The following is a 27,584-nucleotide window of genomic DNA, read 5'->3' as shown; positions in this document are numbered from 1 at the left end:
AACCACATTTACAATATTTTCCGCAAGACTGAATGATTTTTCAGCTTGTGTGTACAAATGTGATTTGTAAGCTATTGGTACCGTTTCTCCCTCATTAGAGGCCAGGTACATGAATCCGCATCTTCCTGGGATGACTCGGATTACAAGGTTGCGTGTGTTATCGCGAGTTTGCAATTTTGTTTTAGCTAACATGTCTGTTTGTAATGATCTCAAAATTTGTGTGTTTTTGAGTCCAATTGATTGGTTTAAAATCTGGTTTTATTAATTCATAGAGAGGTTTAACCCTCTCTGCATAATTTAGAATGTAAGTTCTTCCGAAATTCAGGAAACCTAGTATTGATTGTAAGTTCTTCAGCGTTTTTGGTGCTTGTAGTACAGCGCATTTCTCTAAGAAATTGTCCGCTAGGCTTTTGCCTTCACTTGATAATTCATAACCTAAAAATAGGACAGTTAGATGGGCAATTCGTGACTTTTTAAAGTTGAATTTGTAACCCTCTGCTGCGAACCCAAGTATTATGGGGTTCACTCTTTTCAAGTGAGTATCCAAGTCATCATCTGACAGATAGATGTCATCGACATTTGGTAATGCCTCCTCGTCATATATTTGTAGTAACTCTGTTACTCTTGCTGAGAATAATCCTGGGCTATTCTTGAATCCCTGTGGGAGTCGACAGAAATTTTCTGCGACCCCATTATTGAGAAAGCGGTCAAATACCTGCTTTCAGGTGCAATGTTTTGACAAACGAATCCATTAGAGATGTCTAATGTAGTTTTGTATTTTTTGCGCACGATGTTATTCATTAGTGCTGCACTGTGTGAGTTTTGTACTGCAAATGTTTTGCAACACGAGTTAAGGTGTCTGTAGTCCAAAACTAGATGATATGAATCATCTGGCTTGGAGACAGGAAACAAAGGATTGTTCATTTGAGAGGTGCATGTTTCAATCACCCCTTGGCATTCAAGTTGATCTAAGATCTCCCTGACTTGCTTTTTAGCTTCTTGTTTTATTGGGTACTGCCTTTGTGCAGTTGGTTGACATTTTAACTGGATTTTGTGAGGAGGAGAGTCCTCATCCCATCCTACATGATTTTTGTATAATGCAGGAGCTTGGGCTACTGCCCATTATCTTGCATATGTATATTTTCTATGAATTAGAATATGATTTGAGAAGGCAGGCATAATCATTTCTTCGCCATGAGGTCACTCCCTGACAAACTCTGGTGGCCAGTCTTTCTTAGCTAAAAGGATGTCATAGCCTTTGGAAAGGTTATCCCAAAATAGACCTCTTACTTTCCTAGTCTTATCTCCCTCTATACGTAATGTTATTTCGTATATTTTATGAGGTTTGCTAACTCTGGTATCTGCAGTTTCCACCTGAATGTATTCATTCGTGTCCACTGTCTCCAGATGATTCATCAGGATCTTGCGAGCTATGGTCACTTCTGCTGCTCTGTCTAGCATTGTCTGGGCCCACTCTCCGTTTTTCAGTTGTGTCCTCAGTATCCTCAGCATGTTTGATTATTTTAATACTGGCTACCTTCTTTTTTGGAAATTGTAATTTTTTACTTTGATGAGCAGGTTCCTTGTCTTTGGACTTGACGTGCTCTTCCCTGTGTTCTGACCGTCCTCTTCTTTCCGATTTCTGCGAGGAAGTCTGAAAAGATCGAGAGGGACGTGTATCAATATCTTGATATCTATCAGGTTTCTTTAGATTATCCCTATTTCTAAGGTTGTATCTTTTCTCAGAGGGCTCCCTCTGGGGAGACTTGTGTCCTTGGTCCGGAGATCTTTCTCTCCGCCGAGGAGACCTTCCTCTGGACTGGAATCTTTTTTCTTTGGGAGTGGATTGTTTATTTCCATTCCAGCTCTTTTTTGGAGTGTTTAGATTATTTTGAATAAATATCTTTTCAGGATTTTCAATTAGTTGGGGTTTTACTGGTTTCCCACCCAAACTATCTCTACCTAGTTCTTCATAGGATTTTTCTATGATTCTGGCAAGTTCAATTGTTTGGTCTGCTATATCTGTTTCTTTTAATTTCTGGCGGATCGCCATAGATGCTGCTTCTCCTTTTATGTTGGCTAATAATATAGCCGAAACCTGCTTGAAGTCTTTCAGTAATTTCATACCCAGAGTTAAAGCAGGTTCTGGACCGTATTCATTTTGAATCTGTCTTAGTACATCCGGTATTACCGCCATGGACGGAACACCATGTGTTTTTGTGTAAATGGAAGCAAAGACTGTGCCCCAAGTGTCACAGTCCTCCACATGTGGTGCGATCCCCATAGGAAGACAGATAGTCAGAATTCTGTGTTTCTCAGTAGGGGTAGTATCCGGAAATACTGCCTCTATTTGAGTGATTTTTTGTGCTAACCAGAATGGAATTTGTTCCCGTTTTGCGGGTACTTTACCCAGACATGATTGTATGTTCTGTGGTGTAATTTTGTTTGTGTTCCCCTGATGAGGGGTCAGCTGTGGAATATTAATAGCTGGTTGGACTGTTGAAGTCCGCATTACATATTGGACTAATTGTCTATGTATTTTAATCAGTTGTTTTAGCTGTGCTAAAAGTTCTGGTTCTGACATTTTTTCGATGTCGGGATGTGGTGTGTAGCTGGCTAGAACCGGCCACGTTGCTCCTGGTCTACCTAGTGGACCGAGCCTGGTGATGTGATTATTATGTTTTAGGGCGCCTTTAAACCAGAGCAGGTGCTCTTGGTATTTTAATGGGATTTCAACCTCCTCGAAAGGAGTATATTCATCCGGAGGTTCCTCTATTTTGTAATAGTGGAAGTCGTGTGTGACAGCGTTTGCTGCTGGAAAGTTTATCCATGAATAGAATACCTCTGTCTGCCGATATTCATGGGCCTCAATTACGAATACGACTATTCCACCTCTTGGTGTTAGTCCATTTTCTATAAGTTTAAGAGTTATAGTTCTTCTTATGTTGACCGGAATGAGTATAGCATTCAGGTCATTCTGTTGGAGAGTTGTGTCTTCCAACAACAGTTGAGACGCTGTAGCATCTCTTTCTTCGTCTCCGACAGGCATTTTACTGACAGAAGATTTTTTGGTTGCATATCAGGTTTCAAGGAAACAAAGATTAGGTGCACAATATTTTGGAACACTGTATCCTTCAACGTTGACTATACCAAAAACTATACATATAAATCTCTTTCTACTAAGTTCCGGCGGATTTTAACCTTTTACCCACTCCAGACGTCTTTTGGAGTATTTACGGGAAAAGGGGTCTGTGTGAAAAAGCACGACTGAGTTACTCTAACGTCTTGCGTTAGTATCGCCTTACCAAACGTTGGGCGCCATGTAGTGTAGTTCCTATATTCCCAATAGGCTCTGCGCATTGGAATAATATATTCAGCAGTGTAGACGTAGGACTGGGGTTATCTAGGTCTCTACTGACTATATTAGACTTAAGTTTTTGCCAGCTAGCTCAGAGGTCACTAGAAACTTTCTCGAATAAACGAGGAGGAGTTTAACCTCCCTGGATAGACAAGAAGGGATTAGCTTCTGACAACCATATAACATGACAACTTTGCTCCCTCAGAATAAGAGTGTATCTCTAGAGTCGTGTGAAAACAATAGACAGCTATTTCACTCAGTCAAGTGTGCATACTTAGTTTCACCAGAGTGCAGAGAAAAGAGAGACGGGCGTTTTCAATAAAAGGTGTAATTTATTGAGCAGTCTTCTTCCTCATACAAGAGAAATGAATTGCCACAATTGCAATACTCATAGTAAAGTAAAGTGCGTACAGTAAAAGGAGGATTATAAAATAATACTGTAAAAGCATTGATATGGTTTCTTAGCCATAAGATACTTTAAAATAGATAAAATATATACATACTTAAATACATTGACTAACATACTCAACTGGTGCTTCTAAATACGCCTACCCCGGTGTACCTGACCTAAGCCTAATACGTTGGAAGGAGTAAGTAAGTAGCAGTTTAAGTTAAGTTTTGTTTTGCCAAGAATCTGACTCAAGAATTCTCTTCTAAGGTTTTAGTCCGCTCCGTACCTGGGTAATAGAAAGAAGGAGGTCTTGTAGCTCTCTCTCAGGACTCGATATCCCAGTAACCCGCGAAGGTATCTGGAAACACCGGAGCTGGATTTCTCGGCAGGAGAAAAGACAGCGTCTCTCTCAGTGCGTCAAAAGAGGAGGGGCAGCGTCCGTGGGCTCTCGCATCAGCTGGGCTCTCGGGCAAGTAGATAGCTGCTCTGCTCCAAAACCACCGCCGTGTCTTTGCTTAAGGCAACGTTGGTATATTTATACCTGAAAGGTGCCGGGTTTGACGTAAGGTTGGACATAAGACGTCAATAAAGATGTCACTAAGAACTGGCCGTTCGTACAGTGCTTTGCAGGAGTTCTAGGATGAAATCAAAACAAAAGCAAGGGGGATTTCCCAGGTTGCTGGAGGTTTGGATTGTTTAGAGAACTCGTTGTGCTTTCTAGGGGGCCGGGGAAGTAGCCTTGCTTAATGTGACAGCATGTGCTACGACTGAATATGGATATGATTATTATGCTGTTGTATGGATATTATTGATTATAACCGGACAAGGGCATAAAATAGGAATATCGGTTTAGGCTCCTGGATAAAAACACAATACTATAGTCTCTGCACTACTGCCTGGGTGAGTCTGCCCTGATGTGAATCTTTCTGGGACACACTATATTTCATTACTCCATGACAAGGACTAAAGTCTCACTGGGATAGGCCTGGTAAAAGTGGGCTTCATGTAGAGACTAATGTAGGACGTTCTTTTCACTTTTGTGCTGCTAACCATATGCCTTTAAAATATGCATGACAAACGTGTACAAATTTTCTCTCGGAGTAAAAACAAAAAAATATTGGGAATTCATTTTCATCTGCTGGTCGGGCTGCTCTCTATCTTTCCTTAGCTAACAAGATGAAAGATCTCAAGGGTGAAAGCTGTAGCCTTTTCACAGAAGTCAATGTATTCACTGACAATTATGTGGAGCATCTTTCAACAGATACACGCAGTTAGAGCAAAGTGCAAAAACATGAATTTGCACGATGCATTTTAAAGATATTTTACTTTTGGTGCAAAGATTACAATGTTTAACGCAGTATAAATGGACTTGACTTACTGTAAGCTGAGTGAGGTTTTTTTGGGGGTGGGGGATGTTCTCTGTTGGCTTGCACTGCCCTCTGCTTTTTTTTTTTGCTAAGGCTTTTCATTTTGGTATGTTTGCTCATATTTTGCACATTTGCTCATTTATTGCCAGAACTTATTTTAAAATCATATTATTGTTTTAGAGCCTCTCTTGATTGCACTTTAACTTACTTGGCACAATTGCATTGTTGGCTATTTGAACATATTAGCAGGAAAGCAGAGACTGTCTTGCTACAAAATAAATTATTAGTTACAGGCTCGGACAGAATAACCTGTGTGCTTGGTTGATCATTCCCGTCTCGGTATATGGACGGCTTTAAAAACGAGAGGACAGAACCCCTCCAAGGTTAATGCTGCTGATCTACGCTTGGTTTGTGACCGCAAAAAAACCCTTGTTGGAAATTTCTAGGACTGGTGAAAAGGGAATGTTATGATCTTTTCAAAATCGCATTAGGAGGCAGTGTTAAAAGGACGCCCCATCCTATTTCTGATTCCCAAGTTTGGGTGTTAAACTGATTCCAAACACCTTAATTGTGTTGGCAGGCTCGGAAGCCATCGATCCAGGGGCCCAGGATCACTGCCCCATTCCCTTCAAGTATTCCAAAATAGTTTGGTTTTTTTAAAGCAGCACTGGTACTTTAAGAAACCGGAGTTGCTTCTTAAAAAGTATGAAGGAAAACAGGTTTCTGTATTTAAATGCATTAATATGGATAATGTTTCGCTGTCTCTTGTTAAACGTGACCCATTAGTGAACTAAGAAGGCAAGTGGGCTGTCATGTAAACCTGCACGTGGTGCTCAGAATAACAAAGCAACATTGTTGTCTATTAAATAAAATACATTGGAATTGCACGACTTCAATACACGATGGGTGATGTTTGTGTGCTTGACATGTTGACGCTAAAGCGTCGTGCAGCACGAGGGCTGCCCAGTGAGTGATGGATGCTGAACTCTGGTTTTTCTCCTGGGCACTTTGACTGCTGCTTGGCCCTCGCTCCCGTGGCCTTGGATTGGCCCTTTGACCTCCTGGCCCCCGTGGCACCAAGGCCTTCTGGCATCGAGGCGCTTTGTCTGTGATCTGGGGGAGGGGAACTGGTGAGCTATCACATGCTGCTGAGCAAGAGGCACTGACTATCTTCGGTTACAAAAACTGCAATTGAAGCCAGTACTGCAGAGTACTGTCCTCGGTGGGTGCTGGCAGGCTGCAAGCACAGCTGCCAAGGTTTCATATTGCTATGTGTGATATTTTCATAATTCTGGTGTAATTATGAGTAGCATTCAACGACTGAGTGACATTTTCTCGCAAGCAAAATGAAACCTATATATATTATATATCAGAATAAGCATTCAATTTCGTTTACAGTCCTCTTTACTAACAGAAACGGGACTTTGCAGCCTGTTAAAACAGCAACAAATAGCGTTTTTCTCTTGGGAAGGTGGCAGCCCTACTGGTAGATGTGCACTTGTAAGTGTGCACCCATGCCAGCCCAGATCCACTGTACATTGTGCGAGGTGAGGGCAGGCTTACTCGCAAGTTGTTGACACATTCCAGCGTCAACAATCTATTTAATAAACCACCATCCGGCTCACACATGTAAAAATGTCTGGTGTGAGGAGTTTCTGGGGCGCAAGAGCACAGCACAGCAAATTGCATCCTTTGCAACGCCAGCAGTGCTGCACTCCTTCACACGCACGGGTCTGCATCTGAACTCTGCTGCTAAAATTATCCGCTTTAAAACACAGATTTGCACACGTGTGCTCAGTAACACACAAAGCTGAGCACAGCACCAGCAGTGACACTGAATGTGTGAATACTGTACACAGTCAGTCGTGGGTGCGGCTGTACTGTAGTCAGTGCGGCCGGGTGAAGGTGGAGCGGGCAGTGCCTGGAGAATTTAACATATTTAAGGCTAGAACTGCCCTCCGCGAGATCATCACCGGGAGCAGTTAAAGACTGCGGTCGACCTCCCAGGCCAAGGGTTCTGCTCAAGCGCAGCACAAGGCCTGCCTAGTTCGTCCCAGTCCGAGTCGCCCTGCCAAACGCCCGTGCAGAACTAAGAGCGGGCTGCAAGCCGAGGATGGCTCTCTGCCCCAGCCAGCCCTGCACCCAAATAGCAGAGTCACTCGGAGGCCGCGCTGATGGACCTGGCGGTCACTGTCACTTTTTTCTATTAACAGTATAGAAGTGCAAAAAGAAAAGGCTATCAAAATGTATTTAGATTTTAAGGCACCTAAAGATCTTGCGTCCCCTTCAACCGTCTCTGTGTCCCAAATTGCCCAACTCGCTCTGAACCTTCATCTCTCGTCTGAGTCAAGAATGCTGATCAGGTCTTCCAGCATTAAAGAGGCAGGGGTTGGTACCAGTTAGGTCGCACCACAGCCAAGTTTTCTAAATCTGTACGGCAATGACGCTTAGATGGGCCTGTAGGAGCTATTTGATGTTGCACAATCTGGCTCGGCAGTGGAGAGTTTTATGAAGCTGAATTTTGAAAGTGACCGGTCTGATACTCAGGGGCAGGTCTTAAGTCTCATTGCGAAAACCCTGCGAACTTTCATCTTGGCCCCAGCCTGGAGGATGTAATCCCAGGCCCTAATCACATAATTCCCATGGTAAACGTTGTTGAGACTGATGAGGTACAAGTTATGTTGGAGGATTTTATTTTGCCAGATATAGACTTATCGGTTAAGAACTTGCTGAGGGAGATTTGTCTGAAAAAGGCAAAAAAACAATTGATTGACAGAATGCTGAACAGTGTCACACATTCACACCAGTACAGATATCTGTGCCTAAATCGATCGTTTTTTTCCTCCCCACGCCAACCCAGTTTAGACCCAGCTAGGTGAAAACCCGTCTTGACCCTGCTCCCCATGGGAACAGTCCTGCTTGTTTAATAAGGGTTTGAAAGTGGAACCAAACCCATACATTTGTTGCCCAGTGTCAAAGATCCTTCAACTGGAAGTTTCAGAAAGATCTAGTCTTTTCTAAGAAGAAAAAAAGAGCTTCTCGTCACTTGTTTCACACAACTATTGCAAGGAAGCAACTCTAATGAATACATTTATTGGCTCAAAAAAGTGCCTTTTTAACCCAATCGTTGAAAAAAAATACAACTAGCAACATTTGATAGTTCCACTTTCCACCGCTAGAGGTCACCAGCCCCAAAAGGTTGAAACTTCAAATCGAGAGAAAAAGGAAGAACCAAAGAAAAATCCAATGCGTATTTAAATAAGTGCCGAACATTTTTTTTACGGTCTAAATGCGCCTCTATTTGTAAAATGCCACTGTTTATCCCGTCATTAAACTATCTCCACCACTGCTCTAAACCAACGCCGACTCGATTCGAGGCAAATGCCACAGCAGTAACGGCTCTAAGAACGCACCAGTCATTACATCAATCTAGCGCACATCGAAATTATCCCGGCCGTGCCCATCCTACTCACGGCCCGAATTAAAAAACTGTATCAACACCACAAAACGAAGACAGCGTACCATTACTACGAAAAAGCACGCCTATAATGCAAATGGCTAAATCAACTTACAACTAATTCCAAACACCATTTGCAAAATCCAAACCATTCATAATGTGCAACCTTCGAGATGACCTTTCCACCGTATGATGAAACTTGTGATGAAAACAATTATTGTACGAGAGTGCCAACTTTAAAATGACAGCACAAAAACAACGTTGTAAATCGTCTAAGCAGTCACGCGTCGTTAATCTATAATATGCCAAAATACAGCATTCATATACGCACTATCAACCAAATGCTCAACTTCACCCTAAGAACCTCTTAAACAGCAGGCCAACGAAGGCAGTACCGACCATGTGCCTACACCTTCGACTAAGAATCTACCCATGTGCCGAAAAACTCCGCAGCAAGATAAACAAAACGAATAGGGCTGAAATGAACAGAAAGTCCAATCTAGAGTTCAACGATTGGAAAGCACAGATATAAACGAAGAGGCCATTACAATTTAAAACTAAAGGAAAAAGACACACAAAAACAAGGGTACAGATGTGAGCAGGCATCATTGTGTAAAAAGGTATGCTCAAGAACAGTAATTTAAGCCCAACAGCGTTTTATACTTGATATGTAAAATACTAAAACCTCACCATCGATCAATCCCTGCAGTGTGCTTCCGTTGAAACCTTTATGTGGCCATTTTTTAACAGTAAAAACACCACAAACTCCAGAAGTGGTTACAGAAAGATAATCACGTCAATACAGTATAATATATTGAAATTATGGCTTTCAGATTTGGGGTCTAAAAAGTATCCTTAAACTGGTAGATTGTATTTGTTTTATTGAACGTCTTCCGTTTCTCCCTCTACTCCTCGTACGAGAACATAGCTTCCTACAAACACATTGGCCCCACTGCCCTCCATTTTAATGCCAGAATATACGTCTGCATATTAATGAGCATACTTTTTTTTCCACAGAAAATATTTATTCCCATTTTAGGCATTTAATCGTTTGGACTTCAAAAAGAGTAGACAGACTTCCTACATTTTAGTAATGGACTTTTAAGAGTGATTCTAAATACACTTTGCCCTGACTACCAAGCCAATAACTGTGTGGATTTATAGGTAAGGGGGGTAAAAAAGAAAGTACTTTTAGTAAAGAGGCTTAAACAGCAGTAGATATGCACAAAGCTGATGCTGAAATGTGCATATTTTCATATAAGTGCACTGATTTATCTTCTGCAGGTGTTCATATCACTGAAACCTGGAAGGCATTCAAGCATGAATGCAGATTTATTAGTTAAATAAATGCAGAAATATACCAGTTTCAGCTTTATTTTTTTCACAAAACACATAATAAATAGGGATAAATACAGATAAAGTTGACAAAATAAATATGGATAAATACAGACTGAAATGTCAAGAAAGTAAATACCATAAAACCGGGAGCCAAAGTTGTAAACAAATTTAGGTTTGGACAACTGATGGAAGTCTGAACCAAAAGGTTCTTTGGTATTGCATGCTGATGGACATGTGGGTCGTGGGGGTTCCTGGTATCGCCCATGTAGATGTCTTCGAGGGCCTCATTAAATGAAAGGAGCGATTCTAAAGAGGCCTGCCTTGGCTGCAGAACCTCAGTTAGTACATTTGTCTTAAATTGCTATGAGGGAAGCTGGAGACTGGAACTTCTATTGCCCTTCTGATTCCGAGAGCAAACAAGGCAGATTGCTCCATACACAGCCAGGTGGAAAAAGGGTGACTGGACACAGGAGTTCTTTTGCTTCTTCCTGAAGGCACTGCAGCTGCTTGCTTGCTAGTGGCTTTCTTTTTGGTTTTCTGCTTGTTGGCCTCCCCTCCAACTCTATGCAGTATCCGAATTGGATAATGTTGAGGATCCATTTGTCTGATGTGATTTCTCTCCACTCTCGGAGGTAAAATCTTAATCTTCCTCCCACTGGTGTCATGTGGTCGTAGGTGTCTAGTTTGTCTTGACCCATCTGTACGTGCTGCCCCCTGGGGTCTTTTTTGTGGGCGGGCACACGGATTTTTTTGAAGTCACTTGGAGGTGGGCTGCTGCCCCCCTCTTCTATTTTGTCCCCGTCCATTTCTCCCTCAAAAGGACTGGCCTCTTTGTTGGTACTGCCAGGACTGCTTCTGATGACCCTGCTGAGTCTGCGAGTCTGCCTGGTGCGTTTGCTGGAAAGCCTGGTGTGATGTACCTGGCTGGTTTCCACCTCTCCCGCCGGGCCTCCGTGACGGGGTGCCCCTCTTGTTCCCTCTGAACTGCAATGCTCCCATGGATCTTGCTGTTTCGTTATCTTTCTTCAGTTGGCTGAGCGTTTCATCAACTGTTGATCCGAAAAGCGTGCTGCCGTTGAACGGAGTGTTCAGGATGCTGTGTTGCACCTCCGGTTTGAAACCGGATATCCTGAGCCAGGTGTGCCTCCTTTCCGTGACGCCCATCATCATGAGCCTGCTGGCGGTGTCTGCCCCATCCAGGGCCGTCTTAAGGCAAGAGTTTGCCGCGTTTTTTCCCTCTTCAACCAGCTTTTCGGCTTTCTGTCTGGCATCCTGGGGCAAGTCCTTCACCAACTGCCCCAGTCCCTCCATGATTTGGTACATGTGCCTGTTTATCAGGGCGTTGGAATTAGCCATGCGCCAGTGGGTCGCGGCATTCCATTCGATCCTTCTGCCCACCAGATCCATCCTTTTGCTCTCCTTATCCGGTGGTGGGCCCGAGGTAGTGGGTACGTTAGCCCTCCTCCTTGCTGTGGCGGTGATAATGGAGTCTGCGGAGACCGTGCCCTGAATGTAGGCCGGGTCCTTAGTGGCATGCTTGTACTTCTTCTCAGTTCTGGGAGTTACTGCCTTGCATGTTGCGGGCTCCCTGAAAGCTTCCTTCCCCTGAGCCAAGACGCTCTCGAGCATTGGAAGGAACTGGCTCCTCGTTTGTGTTGGGAGCAATGTTTCTAGAAGGAAGTCTGCTTTCTGCTTCTCTTCGTCGAGCTTGAGCTTGAAAGCTGCTGCGGCAGCCTGTATCACCGAGTTGTAGGCCCCGATGTCGTCCGGCGGCGAGGGCCTCGAGGGGTAAGTGTCGACCACCTCCTCCGGGCTGTCGGTGTCGACATCTATGTAATCTACCTCCTGTAGGTCAGAGGGTGTCGAGTCTGCGTCTGTCCTGCTTTCTTCCTCCCCATAGTTGTAACTATCGTAGGGATTCTCGTACTCCTCCTGGTCGTCGATCACCTCGACGTCCTGGTCTTGTTCCTCAACGACTTCGGCGATCTCTTCCTCCTCCTCGACTGCCTCCACCACCGGTGGCTTGGTCTTGTGAGGGATCGTGAAGGCCTTCATCTTTGCATCGAAATCTTTCTTCCGCTGCATGATGTTCTCCATTTCGGCCTCGAGGCGCCATCTCTTCTTCTCCATCTCTGCCGCGTGTTCCGCGTCGGATGGGTCGGCCGTTCTTTTCGCGGATGGTTAGTCGCCGTACCTTTCGGCGTCGAAGTTTTCGACGTCGGACCGGATCTTGGGTCTCTGGTCGTCGTCGTCAGTTTCGGGTCTTTCTCCCTCGGCGTCGATCGATCCTTTTCGGGGACGATTTTCGACGTTTTCTGCTGATCAGCAGCCCTCGGCGCCGGGGACTCCTTCTCGGACGATCCGCTGGGCGTGGGAGTAGTCGCGGACGCCACCTTTTTTGGCGTCGGCGCTTTCGGGGTCTTGCCCTCGATTTTTCTAGACTCAGAGTCTCTCGGGTTCTTGGGGGCCGAAGAGTCTCCTACCTTGTCAGAAGTCTTCGTGTAATCGGTCTCTACGACCGTGTAGCTGTCGTCTTCGGCGGCAGCGTTGTCTTCTTCCTCGGAGGATTTCCCCAGCTCGTAGAGGGACGGAGTCGGGGCCTTCCCCTGCAGGGTGGCGTGTGCTACCCTCTGCCTCTCTCTCACACGAAGGGTCTTCGGGGCGAAGGCGGAACAGGCGTTGCAGTCTCCGCTTTCGTGGTCCACCGGTAGGCAAAGGTTGCATACCGGGTGCTGGTCCTTCTGCGCGTACTTGTGGTGGCAGTTACGGCAGAACTTGAACGGCGTGTTGTCCATCATCGAGCGTCCAGGGCCTCTCTGGTCGCGTGTTCGTCGACGGTCGTCGATGATCTCGATGAAAAACGCCTTCTCCTCGCCGGCTTTTCGTCGATGAAGTCCCCTGTAGTCTTCAGATGACTTCTCCTCGTCTTTTCTGTATTTTCTTTCTTCTTTCTCCAAAAATGTCTGGAGCCCAAACGGGAACGATCCAGACCCGACCGCGGAAAAAAGAATCTGAAGATGGCGCCCAAGAGTGGGAGCTTCCGCAGGAAGCATGCCGACGTCACCGGAAATACACCCAAAGGGGTGTGACGCCGACCTGGGCTACAAAAAAAAAAAAAAAAAAAACAAAGAAAAGACTACGAATCCGGACCCAACCACAAGACCGCGGAATAATGCACAGCATAGTGAATCCAGAAAGATTCACGCTGCAAAACTATGTGGCAGCGGAAGCTAGAATCAGATTGGGGTTTTGGGAGAGGTTGAGGTGGGTGAAACTTCAAATCGAAGTGGATTTGCTTTAGTTTCTGAAATTACTATAGGCTACCTTCTGACATGGGCAGCGTGGTGCCTGCATCAACGCATAGGGAAAATGCGTAATACTTGGCACCAGAGTAGGGGTGTGCGTCAGGCTTTGAGTCGGGGGGCGGACACTGGAGTTAGATCGAGAGGCGCAGTCAGTCTCAAAGATATATCTGCTGACAGTAATCTGACTAGAAGCCTCCTGTGATCCACAGGGTATAAAGGCGCACCAGAGGGCTTCAGGAGGGTACCACAAATCTACATCACAGCTTTCTTGAAGACTTTAATCTGCTCCGATATCACAAATGGACTCAGGAACTCTGGCTGGATTAGGACCAGTGAGATGGTCTATTTTGAGGTGGCTTACTAAGATCTGGAGGAACATTGACGTCTGCGCGACATCTCCGGAGTCATGTTTGGCCTACTTGTGTTTTTTTTATTTTGGGCTTACTTGAGACGGGTGATGATCGCTCTCATAAACAGTCTTGAGACCGAGAATGCATCTGCATCCTACATATGGATTGTGTCTTCTGTACTTTCCTACGGTACTCAGCGGCAGAGGCCTTTGAAGTAATTTGAGCGTATTTGCTGTACTACTAAGAGTTGTGTGAGGCGCCACGACACTAGAGAAAGACCATTTGTTTGTCAGTCACTAACATCCGTTTGTAGCAATCCTTATAAGGTTTGAATGAACCCTTTCATGTTAGGAGGTGACATGTCTCTTGTACATTGGAAAAATGTTAGTACATTTTCTGTTAAATGGCAGAAATCAAGAGAACGAACTCCGGCTCTGGTCTAAGTCATAGCTTTATTGAATGTTCCAAACGCACATATTAAAAACAAGCTAGAGGATGTGACTTCCAACAGTTTATGATAGTGGGGTTGGCGTGTTTTTGTCAATTATTAAAACCCTATAAAAAGGTGTTAGTCATTCGTCAGGACCTAATGTTCAATCCTATCGCTCTGCACGTAGAAGTGTGGTGTAAAGTAAAGAAAAACAGCAATATCTACAATGTGCATAATGAAAATACAACTGGTATTGCACATTCAATATGAATTGACCACGGTTGTCAGCACTTGTATAAGAATGACCAATCAAAAGATAATCAGAAAACATTACTGATGTGACAATATCACTTCGAACGAGCAAGTACACATACCTCTGATCAGGTTTTGACCACTGCAATCACACCCACTGAACCACCAAAATTCCCATGATGTGAATAAATCAAACACATATACTGGTGATAATGTATCCATAACTATTACCCACAAACATCAGCCCTGGGCCCTGGACCAGAGTTGTTGAGCCTCTCTGCAAAGACAATATGACCGTTTCAATAGGATTGGAGCTCGCAACTCCTTTACGCGTTTCCTCCAATAACCTTGATTCCGAGGGCGCCACAGGTGGCGCCGACAGCTCTGGAGCCGGCGTGGATGGAAGGTCATAAACAGGAATCGGCGCCGTATGAAGTTGAGACGATGGGCCACCTGATGGCGCCGGGGACTGATTATATAGCGCCAAATACCTCAGAGCTAGAAACTGCCAAGACGGCACTGTCGGCATAAAAAGGCACGAAGGGTGTCTGGGCATATTGTTGAGGCACGCCCAAATTGAAGGCAAGTCGACCCAAGGGACCCAAAGGTGCTCCGGAGAAGGCAGCCTTGGCAAACACGCCATACATAGCATTTAAAAAAATGCGAGGGATCTGACCCCGGTCCAGGAAATGGAGGATACAGAGCAGATGTTAGTGCTTCCAATAATCATTGGTTGCATCCCCTCGGGCACACCAAAGTGTCCTAAACAAGGATTTAATAAAGTTCCTCTAGACAAATGTCACTCAGGTATTCATAACAATTCAACTTTATTATTTGTTAGTTAATGAAATTTAAATTCATTTCAATTCAATCAAAATAAGGATCCTGTGATAACATCACTCAGTTAAGCTCCTACGCATTTCGGGCAGTAAGCCCTCCGTCGGGGAGCATATCTACAAGAAATCATAGCACATAAACAGTTCAAACAATCGTATTCAAGTTCATCTAAAGTCATATTATGTATAGTCATCGTAATCAGAATAGTGTGAACCTGTAAATAATTCAAGGGTGCTCTAGTACAATGTACGCATCTCAACTATCATGCTATTTAGTAGGTGAAAAAGTATAAAAACAGGTGCATAATCGGTGTTTTGGATAACGAGTGATCGGAGTTGGCGTGTAGTGACCACGGTGTCTTAAATGTATCAATGCGCGGATCGTAAGCAGCGTGCAATCTCTAGTAAACAGTCTACTTACATTACTGAGCACGAATACACTCGGGCATTTCCCTGAAAGTTAAACGACACGGTAAACTTCAAGACTGAAAATAACCTGATGGTGAACACCGAATCTGATTGCCAATCCACATCTCAGAAACCGCTGTATTAATGTCGGCCGGGCTTGGAGGAAGTTTTCTTCTTGCTCCAAGCATTCAAGTACAAGTAGCAGTGGACTGTATTCTGCCTAAGGGCGGACCATAAAGTGCTTTTTTTATGACATCCCCTTTCTGAGGAAACCTTTGTGGACTGGAGGAGAAATATACATGTGACATTTTGCCAGACACCTACTACATTCTGTGGCTTGTTGTGGGTCTTTTGTCTTCTGTTCAGTGTTTTGCTGGCATTACTTGATTAGTCAAACTCCTGATTTCCTTTATATTCATGGTAAGGAGATGGCAGTAATATTTTAGAGATGATGGAAATTTAGTCACGGACTCTATTCAGGCTATCGTTTTGAAATACCCCTTCTCTTTTTAAACATGTAGCCCTGCTTTCTGTATGCCTGAATTTTTGGCGACTTAAGGCTCAATATAAGACATTTGCTGATAAGCGGTACGCATACATTATCACCAGTATATGCGTTTGATTTATTTACATAATGGAAATTTTGGTGGCACAGTGGGTGTGATTGCTAAGGACATAGCCTATTTGGAGGCATGTGTACTTTCTCGCTTTAAGGGATAGGTCCTTGTCCAACTCCGAAATCCACGTTGCGAAAACTAGGCATGATAATAGAAGACAAGCTATCCATGAACGACCACGTAAACCATACCCTTGCCACATGCTATAGCATCATGAGACTGCTACGAAAAATCTTCTAATGGATACGTCTGGAAGCCAGAAAAATATTGGTTGAGGGTTTAACATTTAGCCGTTTAGACTATGGTAATGCACTCATGGCGTCCATAAACGAAGATTAATATACTAGACTCCAGGTGTTGCAGAATACGCCTGTCAGACTAAGGCTAAATCTCCCATCTTGGTTCTCATCTCTACCCATCTTGAGATCGCTGCACTGGCTCCCAATAAAGAAACTTACTAGTTCAAACTTAGGTGTCCCTTTACGGTGTTGAGCCAAGTTATCTAGCCCAGAAACTAAATTGGCATGTACCAAACAAAAAAAACTCAGGTCTGGAGAAAAACACCTTCTTAGCTCTTTTTTACTTTTCTTTGCCATACACTGTGCCTAATCTCACCCATACCTGATAGCTCACATTGGTGTTTACCCCCATAAGAACACTTATAAGTACACCTATCAATTCTGGCGAGTTGTAGCACACACCACTGTCAATGTGGGAGGTTGTGTGAGGAGTAATGCGATGATCAAGCATGCCATCTAAGAGTTGGTGAGGATTTTTGTTATAAAAGCATTAGGTTTTTCAAACAAGAGATCGGATTTGTAAGCCCCCTTAAATTATGGGTTGGTCCTACTAGACTCGAGACATCTATTTTGTGTTCTCTGAATATACAACAGCCTTCAAATTACAACTATACAGCACATTACTGCAATACATCAAATCCAAACACTCACAACAATTCCATCTTTCAAACATCATTAAATGCACAACAGCAAATCGATCACAAAACCCAAGCGGGAAAGAAATGCCCCTTTCTTGCAAATACTACTTGGAATAATCGCTATTGGGACTGTTTTAGCCGTCTAATCCACAAACCAGGTCTGGGGTATGTTGCCTAGTGAGGAGCTGGCAACCTGTGCGAAGAGAAGGAGAAACTAGGTGCAAATCAGAGTTTGTTTGGTGTCACACCGTGACGCACAGTCAAACACACTGGGTGGGGAAGCAAACTGACTTCAGGCTTTCTAGCTTCATAGGGTGCAGTGGCAAATGTACTACCACATTTCCAGGGATTGCTACGCTTCCCAAGATATCTTCAGGCCGCTGGCTCACCGCAATAACTAGGCTTACAAAAGATCAACACAAACACAGATTATCCCTGAATTAATACCTCAAGTCCATGCAGAGAACATATTCAATTTTCCCCACTAAAGAGAGAGTGAATCCCTTAAGAAGTTGTAGTGCTTCGACAAAGCCCCAACATTTTTACAGCAGCAGCATGCTAATCTGGATTGTTTCGGTGATATCAGGGGCTAACTTGGCGTTGGAAACCCTGCCTAAATTCCTCATCCATGAGTCTTCTAGTGGATCCTTTCATACTTGTGACTTTTTCCCCCAGAACAGGACCTCAAGCAGACGTCCTACATGCCACGGCAGTAACTCTGGGGTGTGGTTGCGTGCTTTCCTTCAAGAAGGTGACTGGATGAAATGGAGCAGGGTATGAGGAGCCTTTCCAATCTTGGTTCCTCAAAAAATATAAAGTCAAACCTCTATGGATTCTCAAGGCCACACACTAAAATAAAAAGATCCAGATGGCACCACAATTGTTTCAGTGTGGTTTTAGTGCTACCCATGTGCTCATAACAAACAAAGGGAGATTCTTTTTGTGGTCTTGAAACTACAGGGGAAAAGTTTGGAGATAAAATTAAGCAGGAGACTTCTTTTACTTACTTTTATGAAGGTACTCAATAAGTTGATAGATCTGGGCAATGCCTTCTTCTGTCAATGGTGCACCAAATACCACTCCTTTCTCTGAAAAAAAAAAAGAAACAGATTATTCACCAAATAGTATTTAATTTCCTTCTTCAAGCTCACCTCTAGCGTGCACTGCCCAACGCTTATAAGAAGTGATCATATAAGAAAATATAAGTGAGAAATGGAAAGCAAAGAGTGCTGTCGATTCACAGCACCACAACCTTGCGTATAGAAATGTGGAGTGTGAGGAACAAATATTTTAACAGTACATTGCATCAATATTAACTTTCTGCTTTGATGTCACTAAACCATGCAGAAATCTTCCAAGAGATTTGGTTCAATCTTTCCTTCAGAGAGGCATCAAGCCATTGCACAACAAAGATGAAGAGGCGGTGGCATGGAGATGCTGCTATCAAATTGATATTTTAAATTACTTGTTCTCAAAATATAAAGATCACAGTACTCTCTCATAGGAAATGAAGGATCAATATATCCAATGAGGAGGAAACGATAACACCCATTGTGGTTTTTGCACCACTACGCCTATCATAAAACACGGTTTACAATCGTAAGGCCTGCAACAATTGCTCATAAAAACCCCAAAAAAATTCATGTTATTTTTTGGGAGGAGATGGGAACACTGTTTCAATGTCTAAAATGACTGCCCTCAGAATGAGGAAGCAATTGTGTATCTAAGAAACAGAAGATTAAAATTGCCATACTAAACAGTTAACTCGTATTTAATGGGTTCATGGTTAAACATTGAAACATGTTAATCTTGGGTTCCAATGTTCACATTTGTTTCATTGCCTGAATGGTCATTGGGGAAATCCCAGTTGTCTCTAGGTTTAGGATATCCTAACAACTCTCATGTGTTTGTGGAGTGTGTGTGTGTGTGTGTGGGGGGTGGGGGTGGTGGGTGGGTGGGGGGGGGTCTGCTTTTGCATTTTAGTGGGTTCAAGATGGGCTTGGCTTTCAAATGCAAATGAGACATGAGCCCAAAATGACAAGGACCTCCTAGGTTGTTCCTCAATCACTGAATCAGACTACCAGGTAAGCCTACCAGGTCCTAGATCACAGAACGGCCAGAAAGAGCGGAGTATACTCATGCCAAAGACGATGGTGTGCAGCCTACTCCCACTATGCCAGACAGGTTGGGAAACGTCTGAGCAAGCAGACCTGGGAGATCAGATTGCTCAAAAGCAAGAGCCCTCACACACCCAGATGGGTGTCATGCTTCATCATCGGGCAGCTCCTCATTGGGTCGGCGCCGTAATGCCCCCATGTACATTTACGGAGCTTGTACGCTGGAATTAGACGTGTTTCCAGTCCCACCCATCATTATGTTCCAAGTTTAAACTCCCTGCCAGACATGTTGGGATGGATTTCCAGACTGTAGGAAGGTCAGGATGCGCTGGTTAGAGCAAGCATATCCCGATTCCACTATGCACAGCAGATCCTGGTGGCTATAGGCCACCACACAAAAAGCAACACCCAAGAGAGTTGCTCCAGGGTGGAACCATATGCACCTCATTGTCACACGCTCAGTCCAAAGACCCTCAGAGACCAGAAGCATTGATGCTCGCTTGAATAGGGTTACAGGAGCATGGTCCTGAAGCCTTCAGCATCCAGGAGAAGACTATCAAAATCATGGGCGCGAAAGAGGCAGCATTTTTTCTGAACGCGTGCTGCAAGTTACCATGCAACACTCAAGCCTGGCATTCACATTCCTGGCAGGTCAGCATTGCCTTATCACTTCTGTGTCCTCCAGTAGGTCTGTCCTAGTGTGTGGAGCAGAGGCATTTTGATTTCCATGAAAAGACCGCCAGTGGACTTCCACATACATCTAATAGGGGTATAAGCATGGAACACGATTAAAGAACCCATTTGTATACATCTTGCATACAGTTAAACCAATTTGGAGCAACTGTCAACACCTGTGTGGGAGGCCATTTTGAAAGGCCCATCTAACATCCAAAAAACTTCACTTATTACTTCTCAATTGTTTTACATTGCAAAACTGCACTTTACTTGCCTACTGTGCCTGCCTTGCCCTTACGGTTCTCCTGAATGCCTTGCTACTGTCCAATGGCCTTTCTTGTTTGTCCTCTTTGCTGATTTGAGTTGCCCTTAATCTTGGATTTCGACAACAGCTGCATTAATTTTTGCGTTTCTGCTTTAGATTCTTCTGTCTGTTCCTTAGCTTAGGGTATTCCTGTCCTGTTGCGAGATTGCCATGATCTGCCCTATCCAGTCCTGATCTGTTGCTAAGCCTGCATTCACCCTCATTCATAAGAATATGGGTCACAGATAGTTTCATCTGCATCTTGGTATCCATGTAAGGTTTACTCCTAGGATGTGGCGCAGGAGAAGACTGCTACAATTATTTTACATCTTGAGGTTACCCTGTAAATTTAGATTTGGTAATCCATACCTTCACCATATTTCAGACGTGGCTATCGCGCGAGAGACTTATTGCACAATGATAGCTATGGGAACTACCACGGACGTCCATCACATCTCATCACCCTTTGAGCGGTGCTAATACTTATACCCAAAGGTCAGGTGATTTGGGGGTGCTAAAGGTTGTGGGTTGGTTTGAATTGTTTCCTGCCAGATGTCTTTGGGTTTGTGTCACTCGCACAGAAAGCCCTTGGTGAAGGAGGAGGAAAATGAAAGGGAGGATGACCTGGTAGACCTGTGATAATTCTACCTCCACATTCATTAGTGTTTGCGATTAGCTGCAGAACCCTAACTGCGAATTTGTAGCCACCAGCCCAGTCATGGCTAAGGGGCTAGTCGGCGAACCCGCCTGAGACACAAAGACAAGGCAGGATTGGGGTCCCCGGGTCCAAACAGAAAACAAGGCTGCCCCAAAGGCGCACTAGAGTCATTGCTTTGGAGAGGGTGCTTAGACCAGTGGCCCTACAAAGAACACTAAGAGCTAAAATTCAGGAGAACTTCATGACAGACTAGAGTAAAACATTAGGATGGGAATGCTGGTAAAACTGCTGTGGAATTCCATCCTTAAAAATACAAGGACAAAAAAATTGCAGGTGTCCAGCAAAAGAATATCTGTGATGAAAGCTGCTTTGCAGCCTTTACTGGGATGTGAAAAATGCAGAAATAGCCTCCTCTGAGAGTAGAACAAGCCATCTTAAGATGCACACTTTACCAACGTCTTCAATGGTGTTTTGTCCAAAACCAAAATTGTATGACAATAGTGGAGACTTACTACGCAAAACTTCTTTATTTCCTTTCCCCAGAAACAAAAGACAAACTCAAAATAAGATTGCATTTCTACAAAAACAAATAGCAAATTAAAAATAATTTGGAAATAGCTGTAACAATGTCTTACCATAATCGATCACATGCTTTCCATGTCACTTACAGCTAAGTATAGCATTTATTGTTTGTAATCTAAGTTAATTTAGTTTTTTTAGTTCAGGTTAAAAGATTACAAATCAATTCGTGTTTTACTTTCTGTTTCGATCGCGGTAAGAAATGAACAAGCTATTTACCTTCAGTAACGCATCATCTGGCAGAGACATTATCTAACTGCAGATTCCTTACCGTAGAATTTACCAAGCGACACACTGGATTCGGAAACTTTAGCGTGAGCAGTTAACTGCGTGCCGCCGGGTAGCTCCATTCGGTTCTGCGTGGCATTGACGTCCGATGTGATGCCGTGGTCACCTATATACACGCCACCCAGGCAGGTGGACGTGAGTTACTTTTTACATTTTCCATGCCAGAAGTGCAGAGCCAAAAAGTAAACAACTAGTTTGGTTAAAGCTAGGGTCCAGAAAAGGGAACAACCTTAGCCCTTTCAGTGAGTCCGTAGAGCGGAGATGCATGCATAAGTCTGTAAAGAATCGGCAGCTAGATATGGTCTCTACCAGGTAATGCGCTACCAAAGGTAACTAACTTGTTCACTTGATAGAGACTTCCAGCTGCAGATCCCTCACCTCTGAATAGATACCCAAGCCATACTTCCTGGCGGTAGGCTGCGGACAAATTACTAGACTAGAAAGTCCTGTAGGACCGAACGGGCAAAATGCCCATCCCTGCGGACCAGACTGTCCAGGCAGTAGTATTTAACAAGCGCGTGCAGTAAAGCCCACATTGCAGCCTGGCAGATGTCCAGGACTGGTACATCACGAGTAAACGCCGTGGTCTCAGCCTTCCCCCTAGTGGAATGGACTTGTACATCCTCAGGATGCTGCTTCTTAGCCAGGGCATGACAGATCTTATTACAGATAACGACCCAGCGCAAAATGGTTAGTTTCTGCACTGCCCAACTTTTTTTAGCTCCCACATAACCCATGAAGAGTTGGTCGTCCACCTGGAATTCTTTTGTGTGATCAAAGTGGAATGACAACACTGTTTTGGGGTCCAGGCGATGGAGATGTTCCTCTTCCTTACAAGGATGCAGAGGAGCATAAGAGATGGGAAGTGTGACCGACTGACCCAGATGGAATTGGGTCACCACCTTGGGTAGAAAAGAGGCTAGTGTGCGAAACACCAACTTATCCTGAAATATCAAGCGATATGAAGGCTTGGATGATAAAGCCTGCAGCTCACTCACCATCCGGGCAGATGGTATTGCCACTAGAAATGGTGTTTTGATGGTGAGCAACCTGAGGAGGCAATTATATAGCGGCTCAAAGAGAGCAAACATGACGTAAGTGAGAACTAGGTTCAGATACCACTGAGGCACAATGAAGGGCGTAGGAGGAAACATATGCCCAAGCCCTTTAAAGAAACTATTTACAATAGGGGACTTGAATAAAGAGGGTTGGTTAGGCAGCCACAGAAAAGCAGACAAAGCAGGAAGATAATGCTTGAGAGTGCCCATCATCACGATTTAATCTGGATATGATGACTAATGAAATTGAAATGTATTTTTATGTGTAAACGTGTGCACCAAAATGACAAGAAAAGTAGGTGTTCTACATTCCTAATTAATGATACCTTCATGAAACTTTCATAGATTGCATTTCATACATGTACTAATATCATACACCTAGAGGGAATTTAATACATTAGGATTATACATGTATTTACACGTTAATACATTCGAAAAGCAGAAATTATCATACTGACATGTAATATTTGTAACCATTCTAAATGACTTCAAGTGCACCAGAATTGTACTAGAAGTATGACAATTAATTTTCTCTATGATTGTAGGCTTATTATATATATTTTACGTCATATTAGCTCAATTTAATGTAGGACTGACTGAAAATGTGAAGTCCTTCGACTTGCCAAGTCTGTTCGTGAGAGGATTCCTCAGTATAACCAGTAAAGTGACGCAGTGTTTACTTTCCTGAGTTCTCATGTATTGTACAAGATACTGTGATACATTTTTTCTGATACAATTATGAACAGCTGCCTGGGAAATTGTTCTTTTGATCTTGTTTTTGTGCCCTTGCTGAAGTAGCATTGTTCTAACGTTTCACATAGTAGATTGTAAGGTCTGCGTAGTAGTGCCACCTATTTCTCTACATTTTGTATCTCCTTTATGTCGCCCGACACCCATCCTATATGAACTGACCAATAGACTGAGTGGTCTGACTAGATGAGGTGATTCCAGGAGGTGTCACCCCAGGAACTTCAAGAATAAACAATTGTTACTTACTTGTAAACAGGGGTTCTCCAGTATTGGTGTCTTTCATAGATTCACATGCTTGAATATTCCCCGTCGTCGAAGTGGGAGCCCCACGGTAAATAAAATAGCAATAAAACCAATAATATATGTATATAAAAACATAATTACATACATTCCAAAACCATAAATACTTATAAGTACTAAGGTTAGCATTAACACATAGGAATGCATTAGCAGAAAAAGAACACTTATAGCATATCCATGTCATTATGTTAGTCCAAACTACAGCCAATCAAGCGCAAGCACCCCTCTAGAGCCTTCTCCTCAGAGGCTCAGGCCATCAGATTTTCGTAGCACGAGAGTGACAAACAGTCTAGAAGGAGAAGCGAGCCTCTGAGGGTAGGTGGGTGGGTCGCATGTGAATCTATGAAAGACACAAATACTGGAGAAGCACCGTTTACAGGTAAGTAACAATTGTTCTTCTCCAGTATTAGGGTGTCTTTCATAGATTCACATGCTTGAATAGAACAGTGAGCAGTAATAGCTGGCCGCAAGACAAAATAGCAGTTCATTAGCACGAAAATGCAATGAAATGACAAAGCTGCCAGACAGATAATAGTAGAAACCATAAAGGCGGAGTGAAGGAAAGAGGCTCACCTTATTTAAAAAGATTGCGAAGCACCGCTTGGTCCACTGCTGTATCAGCTTCGTTGATCGTCTCAAGGCAGTAGTGCTTTGTGAAAGTGTGTCTGCTGGACCACGTGGCTGCTCGACATATTAGGTGAATCGGCACACCAGCAAACAGGACAGTAGAGGATGACATTGCCCTGATGGAATGAGCTCTCACTGTAGATTGAAGAGGCTTGCCGGCCGTCTGATGACAGAATGAAATTGCTGAGGAAATGCAATGTGCAATAGTTGGCTTGGTATCAGAACATGCGTCCGTGAACAGTTGATCAGACCTACGAAAGGGCGCTGTCCTGTCAATGTAGACTTTAAGGCATCTTTTAACGTCCAATGAATGCAAACTTTGCTCCGCTGGAGATTGGGGATTAGCAAAGAAAGTCTTGAAGAACACTGGTTCATTGAGGTGAAAATCAGTTGGCACCTTAGGCATGAATGCCGGGTTGGTGCGAAGTACAACACAGTCCGATTTGAATTGAAGAAAAGGAGGCTGAATGGTAAAGGCGTGGATATCACTCACGCGACGTGAGGAGGTCAAAGCAAGAAGAAGGGCCACCTTCCAGGTCAAAATGTTCAAATCCGCTTTGTGGATGGGCTCAAAAGGCGCCTTCATCAATTGCGCCAAAACAACATTGAGATGCCAGGTAGGAGGAGGACGGCGAATGGGCGGGAACATCCTGAACAGCCCCTTGAAAAACTGCTGAATGACTCTGGAAGAGTAAAGAGAGGAAGACCCATCCTGCTGAAAACGAGATATTGCCGCTAGGAAGACCTTCAAAGTGGAGTGGGAAAGTCCTGATTGAGCCAACTGCAGAAAGAACGGCAGAAGCTGAGCAGGAGAGGAGTGCACGGGATGGATATTGGCAGCTGCACACCAGTGACAGAACCTTTTCCACTTTAGCTTGTAAGTCTTTACTGTGGACGGAGCTCTCGCAATGGCAAGAATGTCTTTACATGCTGGCGAAATATTCAAGTGGGCAAATTCAAGGTTCTCAGGTTCCAGGCCAGTAATTTTAGAGAGGAAGGGATCGGATGACAGATCTGACTCTTGTCCATTGTGAGGAGATCCGCTCGAGGACGAAGGAGTATGGGTTCGCACTGTGAGAGAAGCACAAGTTCCGAGAACCACGCTTGTCGAGGCCATCTGGGAGCGATCTGGAGAACGTGGCACGATCTGGAGAATGTGGCACGGCTGTCTCTGCGTTTTCCACAAAACTCGAGGAATCAACGGAAAAGCGTAGGCGAATAGATTGCACCAGTTCATCAAAAGGGCATTCCCGCATGACCCTTTATGGGGAAGCCAGCTTGCATAAGACTGGCATTTCCGGTTCACAGGGCTCGCAAAAAGATCCATGTCCGGGCGACCCCACAGCCGAAAGATGAAGTCCAGAGTCGGCTGATGCAACTCCTACTCGTGGGTCGAGGACGCGGACCTGCTGAGGGAATCCGCTAGGATGTTGGAGATGCCTGGTAGGTTAACCGCTGTCAGGCTAATTTGGTGATGGAGTGCCCAGTCCCAGATGCTCTGTGCCAGCTGAGAAAGGAGCAGTGACTTGGTGCCGCCCTGTTTGTTTACATAGTGCATACTGGTGATATTGTCAGTTTGAATGAGCACTGATTCTCCCTGGAGTAGAAGATGGAAATACTTGAGCACCAGGAAAATGGCCATTAGCTCCAGTCTGTTGATGTGCCAGGAGCGTCGAGACAGAGTACACTTGCCCTTTATGGAAAGCCCCTGAAGATGTGCGCCCCAGCCTTCCAGGGAGGCATCTGTGGTAAGGACGAGCTCCGGAGCGATGGTTAGGAAAGAAGTACCTGCAGCGATGTTTGACGGTTGAGCCTACCATTGGAGAGCGGACCTCATCCGAGCAGTCACCAGGACCAGATCGTTGAAAGAGCCAGTGACCTGACACCACTGTTTGTCCAGTTCCTCCTGAATTGGGAGACTCTTGAGCCTGCAATTTAGGATCAGGGAGATGCAGGAGGACGCCATTCTAAGAATGGACTACAATACACGACCTGAAACGGACCCTTTTGAACGGATGAGAGCCACTAGGCGTAGAATCCGTAGCTGATGCTAATGAGACACAAATGCCTTCGCCAGCGAAGTATTCAGAGTGGCGCCTAGAAAAGTCCTGCAGGGAGCTGGATCGACCTGAGAATTCTTAGTGTTGATGGAGAGACCAAGGGAGTGGAATAGAGTCTGACAGAATCGAGTGCCAGAGACGCCTGATGGCAAGATTGCGACTTGGAGACAGTCGTCAAGGTAGGGAAAGATTTGAACGCCCTTCAAACGTAGATATGCCACCACCGGGGCCAGGACTTTCGTGAAGACGCGAGGGGCGGAGCGAAGGCCGAAAGGCAGAACCTTGAATTGAAAATCTCTGCGCCCTACCCGGAAGCGCAAGTACGTCCGGTGTTTTAGAAGTATCGGCAAGTGGAAATAAGCGTCTTGGAGATCGATGGTGGTCATGAAGTCGTCCTTCGAGAGAAGGCAGAGAATTTCCGCAAGCGTGAGCATGCGGAAGGATTGGCACTTCAGGTACTTCTTCAGGGGTCTTAAGTCGAGGATCGATTGCCATTCGCCGGACTTCTTGAGGACGAGGAAAAACCGGGAATAGAATCCCATCCCCTTCTGAGACTTGGGAACCACTTTGATGGCACCTTTCTGAATCAGGTGAGCCGGAGGCGGACCAGTTGGAGGAGTGTTTGGAGGGAACTTGGCAAACTCCAAAGCATGGCCTTTTGATACAATGTCCAGCACCCAACGGTCCGAGGCGATTGAAGACCAATTGGAAAAGAAAAGGGAGATTCGACCTCCAACTTTGAGCGGGGAAGGCAAGTCATTGCTTCTTAGAAGCGGAGCCTCTGTAGGAAGACTTTCCTCTGTAAGACTTGGTGGACTATTACCGATAGGACTGCTGTGACTGGGAGGAATATCTCTTATTTCCCTGGCCGTAGGAGCGATACTGGTTGGATCTGCTGCGAAAAGAAGAAGAGGTGGTGCCGCGTCCGAGCGCACCACAAAAAGGCTGCTTGCGAAACTGCAAAGTGCCTAGGGCACGAGCCATCTCAGTGTCCTTTTTGATGGTTTGAAGTGAGTCGTCCACATGCTGGCCAAAAAGCGATTTGCCGCCTGAGGGCATGTTGAGGATTTTCGCCTGAACCTCCAGGCGAAAAGAGGTGGAACGAAGCCAGCCCTGACTACT

At 44.5% G+C, this 27,584-nt stretch overlaps 1 protein-coding gene across 4 annotated transcripts in view; it reads right to left on the bottom strand.

Annotated features, from left to right (window-relative positions):
• ARHGAP19 (Rho GTPase activating protein 19) overlaps positions 1 to 27,584 on the bottom strand; it is a 368,551-nt gene that overhangs the window by 182,396 nt on the left and 158,571 nt on the right. For all 4 annotated transcript variants that reach the window (XM_078643585.1, XM_078643586.1, XM_078643587.1 and 1 more), the window contains exon 3: positions 18,054 to 18,134. In XM_078643585.1, the coding sequence (XP_078499711.1) occupies positions 18,054 to 18,134 (81 nt within the window). The remainder of the gene's footprint in view (positions 1 to 18,053; positions 18,135 to 27,584) is intronic.

This window comes from Lissotriton helveticus, chromosome 5_1 (assembly GCF_964261635.1).
Source record: "Lissotriton helveticus chromosome 5_1, aLisHel1.1, whole genome shotgun sequence".
NCBI lineage: Eukaryota > Metazoa > Chordata > Amphibia > Caudata > Salamandridae > Lissotriton > Lissotriton helveticus.
This window is presented reverse-complemented; position numbering and strand designations above follow the sequence as displayed.